Source organism: Kogia breviceps, chromosome 15 (assembly GCF_026419965.1).
Source record: "Kogia breviceps isolate mKogBre1 chromosome 15, mKogBre1 haplotype 1, whole genome shotgun sequence".
In the NCBI taxonomy this organism is placed as follows: Eukaryota; Metazoa; Chordata; class Mammalia; order Artiodactyla; family Physeteridae; genus Kogia; species Kogia breviceps.
Genome location: NC_081324.1, coordinates 43,720,323 through 43,732,683, shown reverse-complemented (window position 1 = coordinate 43,732,683; position 12,361 = coordinate 43,720,323). Strand labels below are relative to the sequence as shown.

The window sequence follows — 12,361 nt, the reverse complement described above, 5'->3', positions numbered from 1 at the left end:
AATATTTTATTGTACTGTATTCACCCTTCTTCTTGTGATGATGTGAGACGATAAAATGCCTGCATTATGAGATGAAATGAGGTGAATGAGTAGGCATTGTGATGTAACGTTAGGCTACTATTGACCTTCTGATGACACATCAGAAGAACGATCATCTGCTTCAGGTGATGCTGGGTCACTGACCCATGATGATGTTGATGATTGGGTGTTGGGAGCAGATGATCGATGTCCAGGGTTGGGGAATCCCTGGTGGGATGGAGCAGCATGGCACAAGATTTCATCAAGCTCTCAGAGTGGCGTGCAACTTAAAAATTATGAATTGCTTATTTCTGGAGTTTTCCATTTAATACTTTTGGACCTCAGTTAACTGCAGGTAACTGAAACTGCAGAAAGCAAAACTACAGATAAAGGGAGACTACTGTACTTGGAACTTCACCTCTACTTTCTCTGCTATCCTCACAATAGCCCTGTGAAGTTGATTTTAATTCCCCACTTAGCTGATCTGATGACAATACCAAAGCTCTAAGGGTAAATTAAATTGGCAAAGATTATGCATCAAAAGTAAGTGGTGGGCTTCCCTGGTGGCGCAGTGGTTGAGAGTCCGCCTGCCGATGCAGGGGACGCGGGTTCGTGCCCCGGCCACATGCCGCAGAGCGGCTCGGCCCGTGAGCCATGGCCGCTGAGCCTGCGCGTCCGGAGCCTGTGCTCCGCAACGGGAGAGGCCACAGCAGTGAGAGGGCCGCGTACCGCAAAAAAAAAAAGAAAAAAAAAAGTAAGTGGTGAGGATAGGGGAGAACTTAGCTGTGTCTGGTTCTAAAGTCCACACGCCATCTTCTCTGCCATACTGTCTCCCACCTCCCGGCAGACACCATCCTTCACTTCACCGTACTTGACCCCAGCTGTGACTGTCTCTCCATATGTACCTGATATAGCTCCTTCCTCTGGGTTGCCCTCTGAGCTTCTTTTCCTGAACGTCTTCGTTGCTTTCACGCCTCTGCCTTCTTTGAGCTCCAGTCTATCTAACCTTCTTTGAGCATCACTCAACTTGAAAGCAATGGTTCTTATTTGTGTTTTGGACCCGGAACTCACTTGCGAATCTTATGAATGCTCTCCCCAGAAAAAGCACTTTGCAGAGATAGATATTTATAGATATAGACATAATTCTTAGGGCTTCCTTGGTGGCGCAGTGGTTGAGAATCCGCCTGCCGATGCATGGGGCGCGGGTTCGTGCCCCGGTCCGGGAGGATCCCACGTGCCGCGGAGCGGCTGGGCCCGTGAGCCGTGGCCGCTGAGCCTGTGCGTCCGGAGCCTGTGCTCCGCAGCGGGAGGGGCCACGGCAGTGAGAGGCCCGCGTACCACAAAAACAAACAACAACAACGACATAATTCTTTGTCTACTATTTCAACATATTCATGGTCCCTCTCATCCCAAAGTCCTCAGATTAAAAACTCTGCTGTGAGGCTTTAAATACATATTATAAATTCTTAGATGAAGCATGTGACAGTGATTGTTCATTTTGGTTGCCTGCGAACCAATGTATATGTTCTCTGAGGTAAGGAAATGCCCTTTTTGCTATTTGCACTTCTAATGACTCCAGGGAAATATATATGGGGTGAAAAAAAGCTACCTGAAGAACAACCAATTAATTGCATGTGATACTTGATTGGCACTATACTAAGTTTTTAAAAAATAAAACACTAAATATTCATGGAGGGACTAACTCATGATAAACAATATATTGTATGGCCTGTTTCCATAGTGAACTGTTCAATGGTGGTAATTTTAATAAGTTTATTTTTGTTTGTTTTCTTCCTTCAGAAATGAATGCCAGGGGAGTTATCCTCAATGCATTTGAACGCTATCGTCTAAAAACATGCATTGACTTCAAGCCTTGGTCTGGAGAACCCAACTATATATTAGTGTTCAAGGGCAATGGGTAAGTTGAAGAGTTGGTCTTCTAAGTGTTCTGATGAGAACAGTTCTGGCTGAGGCATTACATCACAGCAGTTGCCCTCGACCCTAACCTTGGGGGGTCAGGGGCTTCCATTGCAGTTTGCTGGATCTGTTTTCTCTAGCCATAAAAGAATATTTTCGGGCTTCCCTGGTGGCGCAGTGGTTGAGAATCCGCCTGCCGATGCAGGAGACACGGGTTCGTGCCCTGGTCCGGGAAGATCCCACATGCCGCGGAGCAACTAAGCCCGTGAGCCATGGCCGCTGAGCCTGTGCGTCCGGAGCCTGTGCTCCGCAACGGGAGAGGCCACAACAGTGAGAGGCCCGCATAACGGAAAAAAAAAAAAAAAAAAAAAAAAAAAAAAAAAAAAAAAAAAGAATATTTTCATACATGCAACCAGACTGCCAATGTTAAGACAAGGAAGGTGGAATTGCATGCCATCCACCCTACGACTCTGTGAACTTCAGCCTGTTTGTATTTTCTATACTCCTTATTTCTGCCTTCAAGTGAAACCCGTCTGTATGCATGCACACATGTATATTTAAATTTATTTTAACCTAAGAACTCTTACTACTTCAGTTAAGAAGATGATAGTTATTTGACTCAAGGTCAGCAGTTCTGAATGGTTGCTATCACCTAAAAACCCTTATTCAAGGACCATCTGAAAAATTTTGAAATTTCCAAAAAAGATCAGGACTAGGCTGCCTGGAGGATGACTCACTCCTTTTTAAGCATTTGGTGTCAGCCCAAGTTCTCCAAAGATCATCTGGTCTGGAAGGCTTTTTATACCGCACTGGGGTTTTGAGAGAAATACATGGTGTCCAGACATAAGTGAAGGATCTAGGTGGGTACCTAAGTGGATTTGGCATTAGGGATTTTGCCCAGGACCTCCACCTGCATCAATATAAAACCCTCTCCCCCTTCTGTAAACTCTCCTGTAAGCTGCTGGTCTTCAGTGGGAAATAAGCGCATTGGGAGGCAAGAACTCTCCATCGGAAAGAACTGTGACAAGATAGCAACAGTTCAGCATGAGTTTCTCCACGCACTGGGATTCTGGCATGAACAGTCTCGGTCTGATCGGGATGACTATATCAGCATAATTTGGGACAGAATTATTTCAGGTACACTTATCTTGTTTTCTTACATTGTAGGAACATTTCCAAAAATGACTTGATCATGCTTTTTTTTTTCTTTTTGTGGAGTATTTGGATTTACTGTTCTTTTTTTAAAAATGTGCTTTTTTTTTTTTAAGACATCTTTATTGGAGTGTAAGTGCTTTACAATGGTGTGTTAGTTTCTGCTGTATAACAAAGTGAATCAGCCATACGTATACATATATCCCCATATCTCCTCCCTCCTGCGTTTCCCTCCCTGCCTCCCTACCCCACCCCTCTGGGTGGTCACAAAGCACCCAGATGACCTCCCGGATTTATTGTTCTTTGGAGCCCATGTTGGGAAACACTGCAGTAGTTGAGCAGCCTGAACTTTTTGTGACTTTGTGCTCAAAGTCAGAAAGGTTTTAATAACCATGTCCGACTAGAACTCACATTTTCCACAGTGACACTTAGTTTCCCCATCCGTCCTGCCTCCATAGGGTATGGAGGGGGTGTGGGGGGGAGGGGGAGGGGAAGGATGGCATCGCTATCAAGTGAGGCCAGTGAGGGCTGCTCTGCGCTGAGTGCCCCTGACATCACAATTCTAACATCACATTACCTGCCCCTGGCCTCACCCCTACCCAGAGCCTGGGGGAAGGCACTGAAGCCAACTGAAATATTTCTAGAACAAGAGAAGTGTTGAGCTTTAATCCATGGCCTCACTCTTTAGGATTTCCAATGTCTTATTTCTGTTAGAAACTTCTGCCTTGATTTGATAGCACATCTTTATGCTTTGTTGATCAAATCTACCTTGTTGTGTCCACAAAATCATTCGTTTTCACATTGCAATCAGTGGCCCACTGGTACGATGTTAAGCGGTCAGGAATCTTCTCTAAATGTATTTATTTACATACATCTACACGTATTCCAGAAACTAAGAATAACTAAGATAACTAAGAAATCACTGATGATGTCAATCTTTTCTGATGACCACGTTATCATTCCCAGGTCCTACCCCACCACACCTCCCAAAGTCCTCTTATTTTCATCTCCATCCGCTGAGGATACCCTACCTCTCCTCATTGCCGATGACCCTGAGTGTTTCAACAACACCTTTTAGAATCCTTCTTTCCATTAGCCGTTCTTAGAACCTTAGGCCAAATGCTAAAGTCCAACTTTGAGCTGAAATGAAACCTTAGATAAGTTCAGCATGATAGCTGGTATCACAATTCTAAGTTTGAATAGTCTATTCTAAGATAGGAATATATGAAACACTCTTGAAATACCACAGAGTGTCAGTTGTAGCCAAGGATGCACTGTTTATTATAGTCTTTATTTCTAAGTTAACAGTCTTTGGAGTAAGATAAGCTAAATTTTGTGAACATCAAGTAATTAAAGATCTTTATCTATCATTTAGGCAAAAAGAAAAATTTTGAATCCTATGATGACCACAAAGCAGACTCCCTGAATGTTCCCTATGATTACAGCTCAGTGATGCACTACAGTAAAAGTGCATTCCAGAATGGATCAGAGCCAACAATTGTGACGAGGATCCCAGACTTCATGGATGTGATCGGCCAACGAATGGATTTCAGTGACTCTGATGTCTTAAAGTTGAATCAACTGTATAACTGCTGTAGGTGCCGGGTTCTTTGAAATGACTTCTATCCCTCTCTGCTCTGTAGGAAAACATTCTGTTCTGTGCCATTTTGCCGAGCATTGCTGGGTTTTCTGAAATTATAGTTAGATAATCGCTTGATAATAATAGTTTGATAGTTGAAGTTTGATATTCTGAGAGAAAGAAAAGAAAACAAAACAGAATAGCCCCCAGATACCAGGCTACAACACGGAAGCAGCATTTTTCTTCTCACAAGTTCTGGGCTTTAGATATAAAAACAAACTGAGTCCTATAGCGGCATGAACATGGCCCGTTCAAGTTTTTGAAGCTGTTACTAATGCAAATGTGGGCCAACTTGATATTCAAAACTCTTTTCAGCCCAGGTGAGGTGTGCAGTCATAATATAAATGGGATCAAAAAATCCGGGTTGTGGGGCTTCCCTGGTGGCGCAGTGGTTGAGAATCCGCCTGCCGATTCAGGAGACACGGGTTCGTGCCCTGGTCCGGGAAGATCCCACATGCCGCGGAGCAACTAAGCCCGTGAGCCATGGCCGCTAGGCCTGCGCGTCCGGAGCCTGTGGTCCGCAACGGGAGAGGCCACAACAGTGAGAGGCCCGCATACCCCCCCCAAAAAAAAAAAAGAAAAAAAAAGAAAAAAATCCGGGTTGTGGTTTGTCACTCTGAATAACTAGGGGAGTGTAGACTCAGGTTTCTATCATTCGTTAACCTGATAGACAAGACTTGGGGCAGGCAGCTTATACAGAACTACACAGCTGGTCGATTGTCTTGGTTTTGCAGATATCAAGAGATCCTGAAGCCACCATCACCCAGAATCAGTGACGAGTCCCCTTCAAGGTCATCCTAGAATTCCTAGTGCTTCTGGATCATCTCAGTTTTTATTGCTTAGATTATCATGTTCTATATGAGCGTCAATAATTGTTTTTTTTTTGTTTTGCTTTGGTAGCCTCTTCCTTGAGCTTTATGGAGTCGTGCGATTTTGAACTGGAAAATGTGTGTGGTATGATTCAAAGTTCAGAAGATAACGCTGACTGGCAACGGGTCTCCCAGGTTCCTGAGGGGCCGGAGAATGATCACTCCAATCTGGGCCGGTGCAAAGGTAGCAGGAGTGAGATACTTCCAGATTTTACTCCCAGTGGTTCTAGCCTCTTTCTTTGCTGTGAAATCCTGGGGTTTGAGTTCTTATTTTTATTAGAATTATTAATGATAGCCCACTCGTGCTACTCAGGAATTGGTTCTGTGCCTTATAAGGATATGGTTAATTTCTTTTCTTTTTTACTGTCCGAGTTTGCTTTTTATCCCCATGAGTCAGCGCTGGGCTCTGTGAAGCCTCTACCCATGGTATGTGCCCACAGCAAGAGGGGCTGCCCCTCCCCGAAAGGACTCTTTTCTCTGGAGCAGTGGGGTTGTTTTCTTGAAGACTGAAGAATCCAAGAGAACTTCAGTGAACAGCACCAGGCTGTGAATTAATCAGTTTCAGAATTTCAGCTGGTTATGATTACACGTTCCTGTTACAAAAATACTTTAAATGAAGGTAGAAAGTACAATTTATTTAATTTTACTCAGATGAGTATTCTTTTCCATTGAATTTTGTTTGAATCAAATAGTCATTTATTTGGCTACAAGCAACACATTTTTATTTATTTGCTCATTTCTGGCAGCAAATATGTAAAACTAGCCTTCAGAACCCAGGGCCATTGCTTGATAGCTCAGATGATCTGGGAAGGGGTGGAGATCTCTTAAGAGCATGGAGGTGCTTCTCCTTTTTCTTTTTGGGGGGATTGGTGGGGACAGGACAGATGTTGTTTAAAGTTACAAACTTGTAACGAGTAGTAAAAAGCCCTAGAGATCTAATGCACAGCATTGTGAATATAGGCAACAGTATTGTATTATAATCATCAAACTTGTTGAGACTAGACTTAATTATTCCCACCACCAAAAAGAAATGATATTATGTATTGTGAGAGAAGTGCCAATTATTGCTACAATGACAATCAGATGCCAATATATAAATGTGTCAAATGAACATGTTGTGTACCTTAAATTTACACAATGGTACACGTCAAACATATTTCAGTTAAAAAAATATTTTTTAAATGTAGATTTGAATAGTGGATAGTGGTTCTACATAGATCAGTAGGAGGGAGGAAGGGAAGGGGCGGGTGGAGAGACAGAGAGAAAGAGGGAGAGAGAGAGGCTAAACCAAACACATAACACTTTTTCCCATTTTTGAAAACTAACATGTAGTAAGAAAAAAGTGATCTAATGTTGCTTTTTTTCATAGACTGCCTGCTCCAAGAACTGCATTTAAATGCTCAAAACAGTGTCCTGTATACAGTGGGAACCAGGTGGAAATAGAGTGCCCGCGAGACACGCATTCCTGTATCCAGTATCTGTTTTCTCAGTTCTGCATTTGTCTTCTTTAACAGGTTCTGGTTTCTTCATGCATTTCAACAGTAGCTCTGTAAATGAGGGGGCCACAGCAATGCTGGAAAGTAGAATACTATACCCTAAACGAGGATTTCAGTGCTTGCAATTTTTTTTATATAACAGTAGAAGTGAAAATGACCAACTGAACATCTATATCAGGGAGTATTCTGCAGCCAGTGTGAACAGTACTCTGACCCTTGTGGAAGAAATAAAAGGTACACTATCAACATTCTTATTCTTGGGTTCAGAGTGAGTCAGTCTTAACCCTTTACTTAATGCAAAACCACTTACAACAGGGTAGGTGCTATGGACTTAGTACTTTTTATTTTTTTGGACTTACTACTTTTCAATGTAGAACTTGATCCTACTTGTTTTATGCAGTGGTTGGGAAGCTAAAATGAGAATCCTTTCTGTGCTACGGAGTATGTGACACTTAAGAAACTGTAGATCAGTCTCTGGCGTTGGGAAGTCTGTTCTTGGCAACTAATGAAAATATAATGGAAACTAGCTTAGGCAAAATGTGAAGAGTTACTGGCTCAACATAACTATATTGTAGAATGGAGAAGAGAGGAACTGGCGTCAGGCAGGATGGGACCTGTTCCTGAACATGGTTGGGGACCTTTCCTATTATCTCAGATGGGCTTTGTCCGTAAAACTGGTGCTTTGGCTGTTTCACTTCCCAGCTTACCTTTTACCAAATGTGCCATCAGACTAGAGAAGGGACTCTTCCTCTAATTTCTAGCCTAGAAAAATAATTTCCAGCGAAGGATTCTAATTGTTATGACTTGAGTCAAATGCATCTTCTGGAGCAATTCTGAGTGGAGAGAGGGCAACACTGATTAGGCGGCCACCCTTCCTTCTAATCATGTGTCCGGGAGGTGGGTCACGTTGACCACATATTAAAGCAGATGGTTCAGAAGGTCCGCTGAGGAAGGGAGGGGCTGTGGCCTGGCAGCTGTGTTACTGTCTGCTTTGCACAGTGACCTCTTGGTTTGAATGAATTGATTAAAACCTATTATAAAACTGATCCACATTATGTCATATGTCATGCCATTTTCCCCCTGTTTAACAATGAGAAACATTCTGAAACATAGATGATATTTTCCTTCATGAATACCTATAAGCTGAGGTTCTTAACCTTATTATATATATATATATATATATATAAAATACATGTACATTTTATGTATCTAATGAATATATAAAAGATTATAAATAAGATTATTACATACATATTTGATTATACATATATAATCCTTTGCATTAGCAATCTGTGGGTGTTATTATTGACAGATAATAGCGCAAAATGTACTTAAGAAACCTGCTTAGGAGACCAGAATTTAAACTGAAAGTACTGGTAAAAATGAAGTGGAGGCTCTCATGAAAGGTTTTTGTTCAATCTGGGGTCCTTCCACGGAGAATAGCATTTTCTGTAATTTGGATCTTTCTAACTTATTTTCAAGCAATATGTTTCTCATTAAGTGCCAATATATTTAAGTTTGAAGGCATTGAATTAACTACTAGTTTGACATGAATTCCTGAGCTATTCTCTACCTGGGAAGATTCTGAAAACTTTAAATGGACTGCTTCTTATTTGGGTATGTGACATCAGAAAATAAGACAAGATGTCATACAATGTGCCACTAGCTAGAGGTAGGAGTAATAGTGGAGGGGACATGTAGTTTGGGAAGAAAGGAGATGGTACCAAATATTAGATATGTAACATCGAGTCAGTTGTAAGATGTGGGCTTTCTAGGGTTTGGTGAATTCATGCTTAATACAGCCAAAGAGTTGACTAAAAATTTTGCATGTGAAGGAAGTATTCCAATCAAAGTATAAATAGATTAACGGAGGCTTCAGCTGAGTATCACAGGAATCTGGGGTACAAGTGTAGAGTATTGGGTTTGCTTGTCTGTTTAACTAACTGAATGGGAGGTAACTTGTAAGTTGGGCATGGAGTTCTCATGAGTTAGATGCTATCGTTTGCTCACCTATCTCTGGGAAAGGTTGATCTATCTAAGAATCAGCTAGATAAGCATCCAAATATTCCAGAGAGCTGTGCCATCCCCACAGAAATGCCTTGAAGTAACTGGACCTGGGCTGGAGGCGTAAGAAAGCCATACCTCACACCTGCAGGAAGCAGTAGGTCTAGAAAGATCCTTTGTCCATGAAGGTTAGAACTCTAATGTCGACTTGCACATGATTCATAGTCCTTTGCCCTCTTTGGAATAATAATGTCTCTTTTGCAGATATACCCATTGGGAGCTGGCAACTTTACCACGTAACACTGAAAGTGACCAACAAATTTAGAGTGGTATTTGGAGCGGTCAGAGGCGCTGGTGCCTCATGGGGTGGCCTGTCTATTGATGACATCAATCTTTCAGAAACACAGTGCCCTCATCATGTCTGGCATATAAGGAATTTCACACAGCTCATTGGCAGCCCCAGTGGATCTTTCTTCAGTCCTTCATTTTATTCTTCTAAAGGCTATGCCTTTCAGATTTACTTGAATCTAAGTAGTTTGTCTAATGTAGGAATGTATTTCCACTTGATCTCTGGAGCCAATGATGATCAACTAGAGTGGCCATGTCCTTGGCAACACGTCACGATGACCATCTTGGATCAAAATCCTGACATTCGACAGCGTATGTCCAACAAGAAGAGTATAACTACAGACCCATTTATGACCACTGGTTTGTGACTCATCTTTTTTATTGCTAATACACAATCACTGCTCTAGGAGGGATGGATGATTTGGGAAGGAGAGACTGCATAGCCAGGTAGCTAGGGAATTTTGAGCCCCAAATCTAAGCATCAGAAGATATTTAGGGGAAGGGCTTCAGCAGCTGTGGACAGAGTCTCCCAGGCAGGAGACTGTCAGAAATGTCAGCAAAGATGCCAACAAATTGAGAAGATATTGGCTATATTTTTGGAAACTGATGACAATACCTGAATTCCCAGGGTTGTATGAGGAGTGTTTTAGTTTTAGAGTCCGATGCACCTGGGTTTAATCCAAGGTTTGCTTCTCATTAGCTATGTAACCTTGAGCAGATAATCTCTTGAAACACCAGTGTCCTCAGAAGTAAAACTGGGACAGTAATAAAACCCCCACACATTTGTTAAAAGTATCTCTACAGATCAAGTAGGGAAGTTTGTGGAAGGGCCTGGCATGGAGAGGCTCTCAGATGTTGAGTTCTCCTAACCCATGCTGTCCTGGTCTTGTCTCTAAATTGTCAAAAACAGTTCAGCTTTTGTAATGGGGGCAGTTTTTGATCAGAACGAAGATGTTGAGTAGGTGCTCCATAGTGTTGGGAAGGGTATGGGAATGGAGTGCAACTTCTTATTAAAGAATTCTGGAGGACTTGCCAATGGTGACACCATCCCCTCTCTTTCTAGTCTGAAAAAGGAGCAGCACCCAGAAAGCAATGATCACATTTCTAATTGTAATAATCCTTTGCCCTCTGGGAACATAATAAAGTGAAAAATGGAATTGTGGGGCTTCCCTGGTGGCGCAGTGGTTGAGAATCCGCCTGCCGATGCAGGAGACACGGGTTCGTGCCCTGGTCCGGGAAGATCCCACGTGCCGCGGAGCGACTGGGCCCGTGAGCCATGGCCGCTGGGCCTGCGCGTCCGGAGCCTGTGCTCCGCAACGGGAGAGGCCACAACAGTGAGAGGCCCGCATACCGCCAAAAAAAAAAAAAAAAAAATGGAATTGTGGCAAGGTGAATATTATTGCCAAATCTGAATTCTGTATATGAAAAGACTGGACCTTAGTGACTTGGGGGAAAAAAAAAAAATCAGATAGGAAAAAAAATAGTTTTCACAAAGAGGTGTGGGGATTTGATGTTCAGAATTTCTTTACCTTTTTCCAAAACATTTCTCCCTGAATGATGTTGAAAATGGCTCAGGGTTGGGTGGGTGACCACCTTTTCCCAGAAGCAGTGCTTCTCACTGTCTTCTACTCCTGAAGGACTTTACTCTGTTAGGTGAATAATTCAGTTACTGAGATGAATCGTTCAGTGCCAATATTAAAGACGCTCTCAGTAACACATTGATTTAACTCAGCTAAGAGGACTACCTGTAACTCAGAAGGCCACTAAAGAATGATTCTAGTGGGCAATGGAGTTTCTACACTGCTCATTCAGTAGAAGTGTGACACCCCATGTAGGAAACTTTTGATACCTCTCCACTCATATTCCAGAATGTGGTTCTCCCTGCCATGTCATCTCATTTCTTTAGGACAGGATAAATGAACAAACTCCAGTGACTTGTCAGGGAATACATTACAGGTCAATAGCATCACTGAATAATTTTGAGCTCTATCCTAATTGTGCTTCACCTTGCCTGTGCTTTCCTACCCCCAAAGCTATGATGATGCTAAACACAATTCATTAATATAAATTGTTTTTTCAGGTAATGGAACATATTTTTGGGACAGGCCTTCCAAAGTGGGAGCACAAGTTTTTTTCCCTAATGGAACTCAGTTTCAAAGAGGTGGGGGCTATGGATACAGAGTCTTTATGACCCATGAGAGGCTGAAAAGCAGAGATTTTATAAAAGGAGATGATGTTTATATCCTCCTGACGGTGGAAGGTATGTCGATACAAATAGTTTTATCTAAGCTGCTTTTTTTTTTGTGGTTGTTGATGATTTTACTGTGTTCTTCTGGATTCCATTTTTAGATATATTAGAGACATGGGAGGGAGTGGGCATGAGTGATTTTTTTTTTAGTATGAATCATTAACAATATGAAAGTAATTTAAATGGAAACAGGGACAGTTCCAGGATAAAGAACTTAATTAACACTGCATGGAGCAATAGTGGAAAGCTTTAGTCCAGAACATTTCTTTAGAAATAAGCTGAAGTATAGCCATTATACCCTAGAATTTAACTCTAGGATTCCAGAAGTAAAAACCCAGAAACACATAAAATTAGAGTGGAAATGATCTGGCTTTATTGTCTCTTTCAGATATGTATACATACATATATAGAGATGTGTGCACACACACATATATCTTGTCAGTAATAGCATTAATCTATTGTCTTCTAAAATTTCTCAGCCATGGCGGCCAATAATTAGATTTTCCAGGAATACTGTTGGTTTCCATGCCAAGGCCCAGGCAAGCACGTGTTCAGCTGTAGCCCCACAGGCTGGTTCAGCTTCCCTTTGTGTCTAGATTTCAGCCTGCCAGTTTATTTTTTCACTGCCTATAAACGTTACTGAACGGTGCTTCAAGAGTACCTGAATTTC

General features: G+C 42.1%; 1 protein-coding gene across 1 annotated transcript in view; it reads left to right on the top strand.

Moving 5' to 3' along the window:
* Positions 1-1,818: 1,818 nt before the first annotated feature.
* Positions 1,819-12,361, top strand: part of MEP1B (meprin A subunit beta) — a 46,549-nt gene continuing 36,006 nt past the window's right edge. The window contains exons 1-7 of the mRNA XM_059040286.2: positions 1,819-1,936; positions 2,894-3,072; positions 4,463-4,681; positions 5,627-5,779; positions 7,110-7,325; positions 9,360-9,803; positions 11,524-11,703. Of these exons, the coding sequence (XP_058896269.2) occupies positions 1,821-1,936; positions 2,894-3,072; positions 4,463-4,681; positions 5,627-5,779; positions 7,110-7,325; positions 9,360-9,803; positions 11,524-11,703 (1,507 nt within the window). The 5' untranslated portion in view covers positions 1,819-1,820. The remainder of the gene's footprint in view (positions 1,937-2,893; positions 3,073-4,462; positions 4,682-5,626; positions 5,780-7,109; positions 7,326-9,359; positions 9,804-11,523; positions 11,704-12,361) is intronic.